This window comes from Hesperophylax consimilis, chromosome 24 (assembly GCF_061612785.1).
Source record: "Hesperophylax consimilis isolate HC1 chromosome 24, BYU_Hcon_1.0, whole genome shotgun sequence".
NCBI lineage: Eukaryota > Metazoa > Arthropoda > Insecta > Trichoptera > Limnephilidae > Hesperophylax > Hesperophylax consimilis.
The window spans coordinates 19,493,996-19,511,409 of NC_142859.1; the positions used below are offsets into that span (position 1 = coordinate 19,493,996).

Here is a 17,414-nt window from a genome sequence, read left to right on the forward strand (position 1 = left end):
GTGAGATTAGATTAGATTAGAACTTTCAAAGATGGATTTTAGATGTTGTAAACAATACTGATTGATAAAAAAAGATGCTGAAGCAGAAATCTTTGACTAATTGCACTCTTACAGTGACAATAGGTAAGGTTAGGTTAGGTTTGTTTTTAATTGTTTTATGTTTATAACTTTTCTTCGTCGTGAAACCATTTTCATCACATCAAAATATTCTTCTTCCCTTTAATAGTTTTAACCTTTTCTATGTGGCTGTTGCATGTGTGATCCATCAAGTTGATCAATGAAGTTTCACTAAAAATTATACATTTGTCAAAACATGCAGCTTGATGGGACAGATTTCATTAAAAAGGCCAGCATTGTAAAGGTTAAAAGATGGATTTTAGCTGTCATGAACAATATTGTTTAATAAAAAAAACATCTTCTTTTCTTATAGGTTTCAAATTCATCCACCAAACGCTCTGCAAAATTAAAATAAAATATGTGATCGATAGTTTATTTATCGCTCTTGGTGAGATAGTCATCGGCCACCCCCTTCCAGAGTTCGGCCACATCCTCATTGGACTCATTCCATAGCATGGGAAGTAACTGCTCGATGGCCAGTTTGCTGGTCAGGAGATAGGTGTTGGTGGGATCCTGCGCGCTGGTGTAGGCACCCATCACGTAGCTCTGGCAGAATCTAGCCGCTATGCAGACCTGAAGTGGGAAAAATTGTTTAGTTATTTCTAATTTTGAAACTGATAATAATTAACGGTTTAATACATTTATAATAAGAATTATTTTTGATTAAAAGAGTGTAAAGACAGGGGAACTGGTAGAAATGGGAGAGGGCACCTGGAATGAGACAATCCAAAGTACTCATAAAAGGACCAGAACCTAGATGAACCAAGAAACTACTCGATATGGACAGAAACTCGCTGAGGGAACTGGTAGGACTACTAACAGGATACTGCCATCTCAGGAGACATATGCAGATATTGGGAGTGGAAAACACCAATAGATGCAGGAAATGTAAAGAGACTCCAATTCACCTATTTTTTAAATTTTTTTATTGAATATATAAACACATTACAATAATTTACAGATGTAGATATTTCAAGGCTGATTGCGAAAAAATTATAAATTTTTAACAAAAAATTGCCCAACTCAATTGAGAAATTATTTCTCGTGTTTGAGTTGGGGAGTGTTGTGAGTCATTATGGTTTATAGGTTGTAAAATTTCACTAGTTGATGTTGCTAAAAATTAACAAATAGCTATAAAACTAGATGATAAATTTGATAACACTATATAATTAAGAAAATAAGAAATTTGATTACAAACTAAAAAATAAAAAAAATATAACTTAAATAATATAATAGTTATTAAACTTAGAAAAAATAAGATATAAAAATAAAAATGTACTTATTAGGTACGAAATAATAGTAGGTAGGTACAGTACTGGTAGTAAATTGTTCAAAGACCGAGCTGGCAATCTTGTATGAAATGGGTACTATGGGTAACTATGGTGCCAATGTCCTGCCCTGGTGGGAACTAGGTTCAGATACCTGGGGAGACATACAGTAGAACCAGAAGACATAGCCACATACCCAATGACAACCCTGGTGAACTTTACTAAAGGGACTGGGTTGTTGTTAAAGGATTAAGGTAAAATGGGAGGTAGCACAATGGGCCTATGGCCTAAGTGCTCACGGGAACTACGAGTTCAAACAGTCTCCGCTTTAAAATATATATATATATATATATATATATATGTATCGCCACCAGGTTGGGCAGAGTTGTGAGGCGGTTTAGGGTAGGGGATGTGGAAAGGGATTTATTAATGCGGGTCTTGAACTTATCCGGAAAACATGGAAGAGGAAAACAGACACAGGTAGCACGTTCCAGTTAAGAGCCCACTTACACAAAAACGAGTCAAAGAAATGACCCGTTCTCATAAAGCATCTACTGTGAACAAGTGTTCTGCGTGTGTCTGTCGAGTTTTGTGTACGTGCACCGGTGCACAGGGGATCAATGTTAATAGCTCCTTAGAGCAGATTTCACTGAAATACCTGTAGAACAAACTCAGCATGCCTAAATAGCTTCTGTGCATAAGAGATGGCTATTGGTATGTTACCAATAGATCAGACGGACTTTGCATAGAATCGAGAAGGTTTATGAAGTACTTTGGAGCTTCAGATCAGAGGTACTTGATATTTGTACTGAGTTAGCAGCTGGTCAATATTGAAGTATCTGCGAACCCTAAACAAGACTTATAATTTGCTTTGGCCAATTTTGGTTTTACCCTGCAACAGGCATCTTCAGACTGGTAAATATTTAAGTAAATAGGTAATAAACAAATGCATTGGTATCTATGACTTGTGGAAAGCCGTCCCTGACTGCAATTGATTAATCATAGTAAACGATAAACAACAAAGTTAATGACAAACAAGACGTGTAAAAATTAGAATACGCAGTACCTATATAACAATTTATTATTGGCATCTGTGCTAATGACAAACTGATTTGGTACTTTAAAAGGGCTTTATAATATTATCGAACTCGAATTTTAAGGCGCAATTGACTCGCGCCTGCCAAAACACGATCCTGCAACCTACACTACTTCCTAGCTAAGCAGCTGGTCTGAACTCGAATTTTAAGGCGCAATTGACTCGCGCATACCAAAACACGATCCTGCAATAAACACTGCTTCTTAGCTAAGCAGCAAACCAGAACTCGAATTTTAAGGCGCAATTGACTCGCGCATACCAAAACACGATCCTGCAATATACACTACTTCTTAGCTAAGCAGCAAACCAGAACTCGAATTTTAAGGCGCAATTGACTCGCGCCTGCCAAAACACGATTCTGCAACCTACACTACTTCAGAGCTAAGCAGCTGGTCTGAACTCGAATTTTAAGGCGCAATTGACTCGCGCATACCAAAACACGATTCTGAAATATACACTACTTCTTAGCTAAGCAGCAAACCAGAACTCAAATTTTAAGGCGCAATTGACTCACGCATACCAAAACACGATCCGGCAATATACACAACTTCTTAGCTAAGCAGCAAACCAGAACTCGAATTTTTAGGCGCAATTGACTCGCGCATACTTAAACACGATCCTGCAATATACACTACTTCTAGCTAAGCAGCAAACCAGAACTCGAATTTTAAGGCGCAATTGACTCGCGCATACCAAAACACGATCCTGCAATATACACTTCTTCTTAGCTAAGCAGCGAATCAGAACTCGAATTTTAAGGCGCAATTGACTCGCGCATACCAAAACACGATCCTGCAATATACACTACTTCTTAGCTAAGCAGCAAACCAGAACTCGAATTTTAAGGCGCAATTGACTCGCGCCTGCCAAAACACGATCCTGCAACCCACACTACTTCCTAGCTAAGCAGCAAACCAGAACTCGAATTTTAAGGCGCAATTGACTCGCGCATATCAAAACACGATCCTGCAATATACACTTCTTCTTAGCTAAGCAGCAAACCAGAACTCTAATATTAAGGCGCAATCGACTCGCGCCTGCCAAAACACGATCCTGCAACCCACACTACTTCCTAGCTAAGCAGCTGGTCTGAACTCGAATTTTAAGGCGCAATTGACTCGCGCATACCAAAACACGATCCTGCAATATACACTTCTTCTTAGTTAAGCAGCAAACCAGAACTCGAATTTTAAGGCGCAATTAACTCGCGCCTGCCAAAACACGATCCTGCAACCTACACTACTTCCTAATTAAGTAGCTGGTCTGAACTCGAATTTTAAGGCGCAATTGACTCGCGCATACCAAAACACGATTCTGAAATATACACTACTTCTTAGCTAAGCAGCAAACCAGAACTCAAATTTTAAGGCGCAATTGACTCACGCATACCAAAACACGATCCGGCAATATACACAACTTCTTAGCTAAGCAGCAAACCAGAACTCGAATTTTTAGGCGCAATTGACTCGCGCATACTTAAACACGATCCTGCAATATACACTACTTCTTAGCTAAGCAGCAAACCAGAACTCGAATTTTAAGGCGCAATTGACTCGCGCATACCAAAACACGATCCTGCAATATACACTACTTCTTAGTTAAGCAGCAAACCAGAACTCGAATTTTAAGGCGCAATTGACTCGCGCCTGCCAAAACACGATCCTGCAATATACACTTTTTCAAAGCTAAGCAGCAAACCAGAACTCAAATTTTAAGGCGCAATTGACTCGCGCATACCAAAACACGATTCTGCAATATACACTACTTCTTAGCTAAGCAGCAAACCAGAACTCGAATTTTAAGGCGCAATTGACTCGCGCATACCAAAACACGATCCTGCAATATACACTACTTCTTAGTTAAGCAGCAAACCAGAACTCGAATTTTAAGGCGCGATTGACTCGCGCCTGCCAAAACACGATCCTGCAACCTACACTACTTCCTAGCTAAGCAGCTGGTCTGAGCTGGAATTTTAAGGCGCAATTGACTCGCGCATACCAAAACACGATCCTGCAATATACACTACTTCTTAGCTAAGCAGCAAACCAGAACTCGAATTTTAAGGCACAATTGACTCGCGCATACCAAAACACGATCCTGCAATATACACTACTTCTTAGCTAAGCAGCAAACCAGAACTCGAATTTTAAGGCGCAATTGACTCGCGCATACCAAAACACGATCCGGCAATATACACAACTTCTTAGCTAAGCAGCAAACCAGAACTCGAATTTGTAGGCGCAATTGACTCGCGCATACTTAAACACGATCCTGCAATATACACTACTTCTTAGCTAAGCAGCAAACCAGAACTCGAATTTTAAGGCGCAATTGACTCGCGCATACCAAAACACGATCCTGCAATATACACTACTTCTTAGTTAAGCAGCAAACCAGAACTCAAATTTTAAGGCGCAATTGACTCGCGCATACCAAAACACGATTCTGAAATATACACTACTTCTTAGCTAAGCAGCAAACCAGAACTCGAATTTTAAGGCGCAATTGACTCGCGCATACCAATACACGATCTTGCAATATACACTACTTCTTAGCTAAGCAGCAAACCAGAACTCAAATTTTAAGGCGCAATTGACTCGCGCATACCAAAACACGATTCTGCAATATACACTACTTCTTAGCTAAGCAGCAAACGAGAACTCGAATTTTAAGGCGCAATCGACTCGCGCCTGCCAAAACACGATCCTGCAACCTACACTACTTCCTAGCTAAGCAGCTGGTCTGAACTCGAATTTTAAGGAGCAATTTACTCGCGCATACCAAAACACGATCCTGCAATATACACTACTTCTTAGCTAAGCAGCAAACCAGAACTCAAATTTTAAGGCGCAATTGACTCGCGAAAAAATAAGATATAAAAATAAAAATGTACTTATTAGGTACGAAATAATAGTAGGTAGGTACAGTACTGGTAGTAAATTGTTCAAAGACCGAGCTGGCAATCTTGTATGAAATGGGTACTATGGGTAACTATGGTGCCAATGTCCTGCCCTGGTGGGAACTAGGTTCAGATACCTGGGGAGACATACAGTAGAACCAGAAGACATAGCCACATACCCAATGACAACCCTGGTGAACTTTACTAAAGGGACTGGGTTGTTGTTAAATGATTGAGGTAAAATGGGAGGTAGCACAATGGGCCTATGGCCTAAGTGCTCACGGGAACTACGAGTTCAAACAGTCTCCGCTTTAAAAAAAATATATATATCGCCACCAGGTTGGGCAGAGTTGTGAGGCGGTTTAGGGTAGGGGATGTGGAAAGGGATTTATTAATGCGGGTCTTGAACTTATCCGGAAAACATGGAAGAGGAAAACAGACACAGGTAGCACGTTCCAGTTAAGAGCCCACTTACACAAAAACGAGTCAAAGAAATGACCCGTTCTCATAAAGCATCTACTGTGAACAAGTGTTCTGCGTGTGTCTGTCGAGTTTTGTGTACGTGCACCGGTGCACAGGGGATCAATGTTAATAGCTCCTTAGAGCAGATTTCACTGAAATACCTGTAGAACAAACTCAGCATGCCTAAATAGCTTCTGTGCATAAGAGATGGCTATTGGTATGTTACCAATAGATCAGACGGACTTTGCATAGAATCGAGAAGGTTTATGAAGTACTTTGGAGCTTCAGATCAGAGGTACTTGATATTTGTACTGAGTTAGCAGCTGGTCAATATTGAAGTATCTGCGAACCCTAAACAAGACTTATAATTTGCTTTGGCCAATTTTGGTTTTACCCTGCAACAGGCATCTTCAGACTGGTAAATATTTAAGTAAATAGGTAATAAACAAATGCATTGGTATCTATGACTTGTGGAAAGCCGTCCCTGACTGCAATTGATTAATCATAGTAAACGATAAACAACAAAGTTAATGACAAACAAGACGTGTAAAAATTAGAATACGCAGTACCTATATAACAATTTATTATTGGCATCTGTGATAATGACAAACTGATTTGGTACTTTAAAAGGGCTTTATAATATTATCGAACTCGAATTTTAAGGCGCAATTGACTCGCGCCTGCCAAAACACGATCCTGCAACCTACACTACTTCCTAGCTAAGCAGCTGGTCTGAACTCGAATTTTAAGGCGCAATTGACTCGCGCATACCAAAACACGATCCTGCAATAAACACTGCTTCTTAGCTAAGCAGCAAACCAGAACTCGAATTTTAAGGCGCAATTGACTCGCGCATACCAAAACACGATCCTGCAATATACACTACTTCTTAGTTAAGCAGCAAACCAGAACTCGAATTTTAAGGCGCAATTGACTCGCGCCTGCCAAAACACGATCCTGCAATACACACTTTTTCAAAGCTAAGCAGCAAACCAGAACTCAAATTTTAAGGCGCAATTGACTCGCGCATACCAAAACACGATTCTGCAATATACACTACTTCTTAGCTAAGCAGCAAACCAGAACTCGAATTTTAAGGCGCAATTGACTCGCGCATACCAAAACACGATCCTGCAATATACACTACTTCTTAGTTAAGCAGCAAACCAGAACTCAAATTTTAAGGCGCAATTGACTCGCGCATACCAAAACACGATTCTGAAATATACACTACTTCTTAGCTAAGCAGCAAACCAGAACTCGAATTTTAAGGCGCAATTGACTCGCGCATACCAATACACGATCCTGCAATATACACTACTTTTTAGCTAAGCAGCAAACCAGAACTCGAATTTTAAGGCGCAATTGACTCGCGCATACCAAAACACGATCCTGCAATATACACTTCTTCTTAGTTAAGCAGCAAACCAGAACTCAAATTTTAAGGCGCAATTGACTCGCGCATACCAAAACACGATTCTGCAATATACACTACTTCTTAGCTAAGCAGCAAACCAGAACTCGAATTTTAAGGCGCAATCGACTTGCGCCTGCCAAAACACGATCCTGCAACCTACACTACTTCCTAGCTAAGCAGCTGGTCTGAACTCGAATTTTAAGGAGCAATTTACTCGCGCATACCAAAACACGATCCTGCAATATACACTACTTCTTAGCTAAGCAGCAAACCAGAACTCGAATTTTAAGGCGCAATTGACTCGCGCATACCAAAACACGATCCTGCAATATACACTACTTCTTAGTTAAGCAGCAAACCAGAACTCGAATTTTAAGGCGCGATTGACTCGCGCCTGCCAAAACACGATCCTGCAACCTACACTACTTCCTAGCTAAGCAGCTGGTCTGAGCTGGAATTTTAAGGCGCAATTGACTCGCGCATACCAAAACACGATCCTGCAATATACACTACTTCTTAGCTAAGCAGCAAACCAAAACTCGAATTTTAAGGCACAATTGACTCGCGCATACCAAAACACGATCCTGCAATATACACTACTTCTTAGCTAAGCAGCAAACCAGAACTCGAATTTTAAGGCGCAATTGACTCGCGCATACCAAAACACGATCCGGCAATATACACAACTTCTTAGTTAAGCAGCAAACCAGAACTCGAATTTGTAGGCGCAATTGACTCGCGCATACCTAAACACGATCCTGCAATATACACTACTTCTTAGCTAAGCAGCAAACCAGAACTCGAATTTTAAGGCGCAATTGACTCGCGCATACCAAAAAACGATCCTGCAATATACACTACTTCTTAGTTAAGCAGCAAACCAGAACTCAAATTTTAAGGCGCAATTGACTCGCGCATACCAAAACACGATTCTGAAATATACACTACTTCTTAGCTAAGCAGCAAACCAGAACTCGAATTTTAAGGCGCAATTGACTCGCGCATACCAATACACGATCCTGCAATATACACTACTTTTTAGCTAAGCAGCAAACCAGAACTCGAATTTTAAGGCGCAATTGACTCGCGCATACCAAAACACGATTCTGCAATATACACTACTTCTTAGCTAAGCAGCAAACCAGAACTCGAATTTATAGGCGCAATTGACTCGCGCATATCAAAACACGAACCTTCAATATTCACTACTTCTTAGCTAAGCAGCAAACCAGAACTCGAATTTTAAGGCGCAATTGACTCGCGCATATCAAAACACGATCCTGCAATATACACCTCTTCTTAGCTAAGCAGCAAACCAGAACTCTAATATTAAGGCGCAATCGACTCGCGCATACCAAAACACGATCCTGCAATATACACTACTTCTTAGCTAAGCAGCAAACCAGAACTCGAATTTTAAGGCGCAATTGACTCGCGCATACCAAACACGATCCTGCAATATACACTACTTCTTAGTTAAGCAGCAAACCAGAACTCGAATTTTAAGGCGCAATTGACTCGCGCATACCAAAACACGATCTTGCAATATACACTTCTTCTTAGCTAAGCAGCAAACCAGAACTCAAATTTTAAGGCACAATTGACTCGCGCATACCAAAACACGATCCTGCAATATACACTACTTCTTAGCTAAGCAGCAAACCAGAACTCGAATTTTAAGGCGCAATTGACTCGCGCATACCAAAACACGATCCTGCAATATACACTTCTTCTTAGTTAAGCAGCAAACCAGAACTCAAATTTTAAGGCGCAATTGACTCGCGCATACCAAAACACGATTCTGCAATATACACTACTTCTTAGCTAAGCAGCAAACCAGAACTCGAATTTTAAGGCGCAATCGACTCGCGCCTGCCAAAACACGATCCTGCAACCTACACTACTTCCTAGCTAAGCAGCTGGTCTGAACTCGAATTTTAAGGAGCAATTTACTCGCGCATACCAAAACACGATCCTGCAATATACACTACTTCTTAGCTAAGCAGCAAACCAGAACTCGAATTTTAAGGCGCAATTGACTCGCGCATACCAAAACACGATCCTGCAATATACACTACTTCTTAGTTAAGCAGCAAACCAGAACTCGAATTTTAAGGCGCGATTGACTCGCGCCTGCCAAAACACGATCCTGCAACCTACACTACTTCCTAGCTAAGCAGCTGGTCTGAGCTGGAATTTTAAGGCGCAATTGACTCGCGCATACCAAAACACGATCCTGCAATATACACTACTTCTTAGCTAAGCAGCAAACCAGAACTCGAATTTTAAGGCACAATTGACTCGCGCATACCAAAACACGATCCTGCAATATACACTACTTCTTAGCTAAGCAGCAAACCAGAACTCGAATTTTAAGGCGCAATTGACTCGCGCATACCAAAACACGATCCGGCAATATACACAACTTCTTAGCTAAGCAGCAAACCAGAACTCGAATTTGTAGGCGCAATTGACTCGCGCATACTTAAACACGATCCTGCAATATACCCTACTTCTTAGCTAAGCAGCAAACCAGAACTCGAATTTTAAGGCGCAATTGACTCGCGCATACCAAAACACGATCCTGCAATATACACTACTTCTTAGTTAAGCAGCAAACCAGAACTCAAATTTTAAGGCGCAATTGACTCGAGCATACCAAAACACGATCCTGCAATATACACTACTTTTTAGCTAAGCAGCAAACCAGAACTCGAATTTTAAGGCGCAATTGACTCGCGCATACCAAAACACGATTCTGCAATATACACTACTTCTTAGCTAAGCAGCAAACCAGAACTCGAATTTATAGGCGCAATTGACTCGCGCATATCAAAACACGAACCTTCAATATTCACTACTTCTTAGCTAAGCAGCAAACCAGAACTCGAATTTTAAGGCGCAATTGACTCGCGCATACCAAAACACGATCCTGCAATATACACTACTTCTTAGCTAAGCAGCAAACCAGAATTCGAATTTATAGGCGCAATTGACTCGCGCATACCAAAACACGAACCTTCAATATTCACTTCTTCTTAGCTAAGCAGCGAACCAGAACTCGAATTTTAAGGCGCAATTGACTCGCGCATACCAAAACACGATCCTGCAATATACACTACTTCTTAGCTAAGCAGCAAACCACAACTCGAATTTTAAGGCGCAATTGACTTGCGCCTGCCAAAACACGATCCTGCAACCCACACTACTTCCTAGCTAAGCAGCAAACCAGAACTCGAATTTTAAGGCGCAATTGACTCGCGCATATCAAAACACGATCCTGCAATATACACTTCTTCTTAGCTAAGCAGCAAACCAGAACTCGAATTTTAAGGCGCAATTGACTCGCGCATACCAAAACACGATCCTGCAATATACACTACTTCTTAGCTAAGCAGCAAACCAGAACTCGAATTTTAAGGCGCAATTGACTCGCGCCTGCCAAAACACGATCCTGCAACCTACACTACTTCCTAGCTAAGCAGCTGGTCTGAACTCGAATTTTAAGGCGCAATTGACTCGCGCATACCAAAACACGATCCTGAAATATACACTACTTCTTAGCTAAGCAGCAAACCAGAACTCGAATTTTAAGGCGCAATTGACTCGCGCATACCAAAACACGATCCTGCAATATACACTACTTCTTAGCTAAGCAGCAAACCAGAACTCGAATTTTAAGGCGCAATTGACTCGCGCCTGCCAAAACACGATCCTGCAACCTACACTACTTCCTAGCTAAGCAGCTGGTCTGAACTCGAATTTTAAGGCGCAATTGACTCGCGCATACCAAAACACGATTCTGCAATATACACTACTTCTTAGCTAAGCAGCAAACCAGAACTCGAATTTATAGGCGCAATTGACTCGCGCATATCAAAACACGAACCTTCAATATTCACTACTTCTTAGCTAAGCAGCAAACCAGAACTCGAATTTTAAGGCGCAATTGACTCGCGCATACCAAAACACGATCCTGCAATATACACTACTTCTTAGCTAAGCAGCAAACCAGAATTCGAATTTTAAGGCGCAATTGACTCGCGCGTGCCAAAACACGATCCTGCAACCTACACTACTTCCTAGCTAAGCAGCTGGTCTGAACTCGAATTTTAAGGCGCAATTGACTCGCGCATACCAAAACACGATCCTGAAATATACACTACTTCTTAGCTAAGCAGCAAACCAGAACTCGAATTTTAAGGCGCAATTGACTCGCGCCTGCCAAAACACGATCCTGCAACCTACACTACTTCCTAGCTAAGCAGCTGGTCTGAACTCGAATTTTAAGGCGCAATTGACTCGCGCATACCAAAACACGATCCTGCAATATACACTACTTCTTAGCTAAGCAGCAAACCAGAACTCGAATTTTAAGGCGCAATTGACTCGCGCGTGCCAAAACACGATCCTGCAACCTACACTACTTCCTAGCTAAGCAGCTGGTCTGAACTCGAATTTTAAGGCGCAATTGACTCGCGCATACCAAAACACGATCCTGAAATATACACTACTTCTTAGCTAAGCAGCAAACCAGAACTCGAATTTTAAGGCGCAATTGACTCGCGCCTGCCAAAACACGATCCTGCAACCTACACTACTTCCTAGCTAAGCAGCTGGTCTGAACTCGAATTTTAAGGCGCAATTGACTCGCGCATACCAAAACACGATTCTGCAATATACACTACTTCTTAGCTAAGCAGCAAACCAGAACTCGAATTTATAGGCGCAATTGACTCGCGCATATCAAAACACGAACCTTCAATATTTACTACTTCTTAGCTAAGCAGCAAACCAGAACTCGAATTTTAAGGCGCAATTGACTCGCGCATATCAAAACACGATCCTGCAATATTTACTACTTCTTAGCTAAGCAGCAAACCAGAACTCTAATATTAAGGCGCAATCGACTCGCGCCTGCCAAAACACGATCCTGCAACCCACACTACTTCCTAGCTAAGCAGCTGGTCTGAACTGGAATTTTAAGGCGCAATTGACTCGCGCATACCAAAACACGATCCTGCAATATACACTACTTCTTAGCTTAGCAGCAAACCAGAACTCGAATTTTAAGGCGCAATTGACTCGCGCATACCAAACACGATCCTGCAATATACACTACTTCTTAGTTAAGCAGCAAACCAGAACTCGAATTTTAAGGCGCAATTGACTCGCGCCTGCCAAAACACGATCCGGCAACCTACACTACTTCCTAGCTAAGCAGCTGGTCTGAACTGGAATTTTAAGGCGCAATTGACTCGCGCATTTTGGTATGCGCGAGTTTGTTTGCGCATGTTTTGACACGATCCTGCAATATACACTACTTCTTAGCTAAGCAGCAAACCAGAACTCGAATTTTAAGGCGCAATTGACTCGCGCATACCAAAACACGATCCTGCAATATACACTACTTCTTAGCTAAGCAGCAAACCAGAACTCGAATTTTAAGGCGCAATTGACTCGCGCATACCAAAACACGATCCTGCAATATACACTTCTTCTTAGTTAAGCAGCAAACCAGAACTCGAATTTTAAGGCGCGATTGACTCGCGCCTGCCAAAACACGATCCTGCAACCTACACTACTTCCTAGCTAAGCAGCTGGTCTGAGCTGGAATTTTAAGGCGCAATTGACTCGCGCATACCAAAACACGATCCTGCAATATACACTACTTCTTAGCTAAGCAGCAAACCAAAACTCGAATTTTAAGGCACAATTGACTCGCGCATACCAAAACACGATCCTGCAATATACACTACTTCTTAGCTAAGCAGCAAACCAGAACTCGAATTTTAAGGCGCAATTGACTCGCGCATACCAAAACACGATCCGGCAATATACACAACTTCTTAGTTAAGCAGCAAACCAGAACTCGAATTTGTAGGCGCAATTGACTCGCGCATACCTAAACACGATCCTGCAATATACACTACTTCTTAGCTAAGCAGCAAACCAGAACTCGAATTTTAAGGCGCAATTGACTCGCGCATACCAAAAAACGATCCTGCAATATACACTACTTCTTAGTTAAGCAGCAAACCAGAACTCAAATTTTAAGGCGCAATTGACTCGCGCATACCAAAACACGATTCTGAAATATACACTACTTCTTAGCTAAGCAGCAAACCAGAACTCGAATTTTAAGGCGCAATTGACTCGCGCATACCAATACACGATCCTGCAATATACACTACTTTTTAGCTAAGCAGCAAACCAGAACTCGAATTTTAAGGCGCAATTGACTCGCGCATACCAAAACACGATTCTGCAATATACACTACTTCTTAGCTAAGCAGCAAACCAGAACTCGAATTTATAGGCGCAATTGACTCGCGCATATCAAAACACGAACCTTCAATATTCACTACTTCTTAGCTAAGCAGCAAACCAGAACTCGAATTTTAAGGCGCAATTGACTCGCGCATATCAAAACACGATCCTGCAATATACACCTCTTCTTAGCTAAGCAGCAAACCAGAACTCTAATATTAAGGCGCAATCGACTCGCGCATACCAAAACACGATCCTGCAATATACACTACTTCTTAGCTAAGCAGCAAACCAGAACTCGAATTTTAAGGCGCAATTGACTCGCGCATACCAAACACGATCCTGCAATATACACTACTTCTTAGTTAAGCAGCAAACCAGAACTCGAATTTTAAGGCGCAATTGACTCGCGCATACCAAAACACGATCTTGCAATATACACTTCTTCTTAGCTAAGCAGCAAACCAGAACTCAAATTTTAAGGCACAATTGACTCGCGCATACCAAAACACGATCCTGCAATATACACTACTTCTTAGCTAAGCAGCAAACCAGAACTCGAATTTTAAGGCGCAATTGACTCGCGCATACCAAAACACGATCCTGCAATATACACTTCTTCTTAGTTAAGCAGCAAACCAGAACTCAAATTTTAAGGCGCAATTGACTCGCGCATACCAAAACACGATTCTGCAATATACACTACTTCTTAGCTAAGCAGCAAACCAGAACTCGAATTTTAAGGCGCAATCGACTCGCGCCTGCCAAAACACGATCCTGCAACCTACACTACTTCCTAGCTAAGCAGCTGGTCTGAACTCGAATTTTAAGGAGCAATTTACTCGCGCATACCAAAACACGATCCTGCAATATACACTACTTCTTAGCTAAGCAGCAAACCAGAACTCGAATTTTAAGGCGCAATTGACTCGCGCATACCAAAACACGATCCTGCAATATACACTACTTCTTAGTTAAGCAGCAAACCAGAACTCGAATTTTAAGGCGCGATTGACTCGCGCCTGCCAAAACACGATCCTGCAACCTACACTACTTCCTAGCTAAGCAGCTGGTCTGAGCTGGAATTTTAAGGCGCAATTGACTCGCGCATACCAAAACACGATCCTGCAATATACACTACTTCTTAGCTAAGCAGCAAACCAGAACTCGAATTTTAAGGCACAATTGACTCGCGCATACCAAAACACGATCCTGCAATATACACTACTTCTTAGCTAAGCAGCAAACCAGAACTCGAATTTTAAGGCGCAATTGACTCGCGCATACCAAAACACGATCCGGCAATATACACAACTTCTTAGCTAAGCAGCAAACCAGAACTCGAATTTGTAGGCGCAATTGACTCGCGCATACTTAAACACGATCCTGCAATATACCCTACTTCTTAGCTAAGCAGCAAACCAGAACTCGAATTTTAAGGCGCAATTGACTCGCGCATACCAAAACACGATCCTGCAATATACACTACTTCTTAGTTAAGCAGCAAACCAGAACTCAAATTTTAAGGCGCATTTGACTCGAGCATACCAAAACACGATCCTGCAATATACACTACTTTTTAGCTAAGCAGCAAACCAGAACTCGAATTTTAAGGCGCAATTGACTCGCGCATACCAAAACACGATTCTGCAATATACACTACTTCTTAGCTAAGCAGCAAACCAGAACTCGAATTTTAAGGCGCAATTGACTCGCGCATATCAAAACACGAACCTTCAATATTCACTACTTTTTAGCTAAGCAGCAAACCAGAACTCGAATTTTAAGGCGCAATTGACTCGCGCATACCAAAACACGATTCTGCAATATACACTACTTCTTAGCTAAGCAGCAAACCAGAATTCGAATTTATAGGCGCAATTGACTCGCGCATACCAAAACACGAACCTTCAATATTCACTTCTTCTTAGCTAAGCAGCGAACCAGAACTCGAATTTTAAGGCGCAATTGACTCGCGCATACCAAAACACGATCCTGCAATATACACTACTTCTTAGCTAAGCAGCAAACCACAACTCGAATTTTAAGGCGCAATTGACTTGCGCCTGCCAAAACACGATCCTGCAACCCACACTACTTCCTAGCTAAGCAGCAAACCAGAACTCGAATTTTAAGGCGCAATTGACTCGCGCATATCAAAACACGATCCTGCAATATACACTTCTTCTTAGCTAAGCAGCAAACCAGAACTCGAATTTTAAGGCGCAATTGACTCGCGCATACCAAAACACGATCCTGCAATATACACTACTTCTTAGCTAAGCAGCAAACCAGAACTCGAATTTTAAGGCGCAATTGACTCGCGCCTGCCAAAACACGATCCTGCAACCTACACTACTTCCTAGCTAAGCAGCTGGTCTGAACTCGAATTTTAAGGCGCAATTGACTCGCGCATACCAAAACACGATCCTGAAATATACACTACTTCTTAGCTAAGCAGCAAACCAGAACTCGAATTTTAAGGCGCAATTGACTCGCGCATACCAAAACACGATCCTGCAATATACACTACTTCTTAGCTAAGCAGCAAACCAGAACTCGAATTTTAAGGCGCAATTGACTCGCGCCTGCCAAAACACGATCCTGCAACCTACACTACTTCCTAGCTAAGCAGCTGGTCTGAACTCGAATTTTAAGGCGCAATTGACTCGCGCATACCAAAACACGATTCTGCAATATACACTACTTCTTAGCTAAGCAGCAAACCAGAACTCGAATTTATAGGCGCAATTGACTCGCGCATATCAAAACACGAACCTTCAATATTCACTACTTCTTAGCTAAGCAGCAAACCAGAACTCGAATTTTAAGGCGCAATTGACTCGCGCATACCAAAACACGATCCTGCAATATACACTACTTCTTAGCTAAGCAGCAAACCAGAATTCGAATTTTAAGGCGCAATTGACTCGCGCGTGCCAAAACACGATCCTGCAACCTACACTACTTCCTAGCTAAGCAGCTGGTCTGAACTCGAATTTTAAGGCGCAATTGACTCGCGCATACCAAAACACGATCCTGAAATATACACTACTTCTTAGCTAAGCAGCAAACCAGAACTCGAATTTTAAGGCGCAATTGACTCGCGCCTGCCAAAACACGATCCTGCAACCTACACTACTTCCTAGCTAAGCAGCTGGTCTGAACTCGAATTTTAAGGCGCAATTGACTCGCGCATACCAAAACACGATCCTGCAATATACACTACTTCTTAGCTAAGCAGCAAACCAGAACTCGAATTTTAAGGCGCAATTGACTCGCGCGTGCCAAAACACGATCCTGCAACCTACACTACTTCCTAGCTAAGCAGCTGGTCTGAACTCGAATTTTAAGGCGCAATTGACTCGCGCATACCAAAACACGATCCTGAAATATACACTACTTCTTAGCTAAGCAGCAAACCAGAACTCGAATTTTAAGGCGCAATTGACTCGCGCCTGCCAAAACACGATCCTGCAACCTACACTACTTCCTAGCTAAGCAGCTGGTCTGAACTCGAATTTTAAGGCGCAATTGACTCGCGCATACCAAAACACGATTCTGCAATATACACTACTTCTTAGCTAAGCAGCAAACCAGAACTCGAATTTATAGGCGCAATTGACTCGCGCATATCAAAACACGAACCTTCAATATTTACTACTTCTTAGCTAAGCAGCAAACCAGAACTCGAATTTTAAGGCGCAATTGACTCGCGCATATCACAACACGATCCTGCAATATTTACTACTTCTTAGCTAAGCAGCAAACCAGAACTCTAATATTAAGGCGCAATCGACTCGCGCCTGCCAAAACACGATCCTGCAACCCACACTACTTCCTAGCTAAGCAGCTGGTCTGAACTGGAATTTTAAGGCGCAATTG

General features: G+C 41.8%; 1 protein-coding gene across 2 annotated transcripts in view; it reads right to left on the reverse strand.

The window, feature by feature from the left end:
- Positions 1-388: 388 nt before the first annotated feature.
- The window catches only part of LOC149412040 (hydroxylysine kinase), a 56,715-nt gene continuing 39,689 nt past the window's right edge, over positions 389-17,414 (reverse strand). For both annotated transcript variants that reach the window (XM_089646555.1, XM_089646554.1), the window contains one exon: positions 389-690. In XM_089646555.1, coding sequence (XP_089502681.1) covers positions 490-690 — 201 coding nt within the window. In that variant the 3' untranslated portion in view covers positions 389-489. The remainder of the gene's footprint in view (positions 691-17,414) is intronic.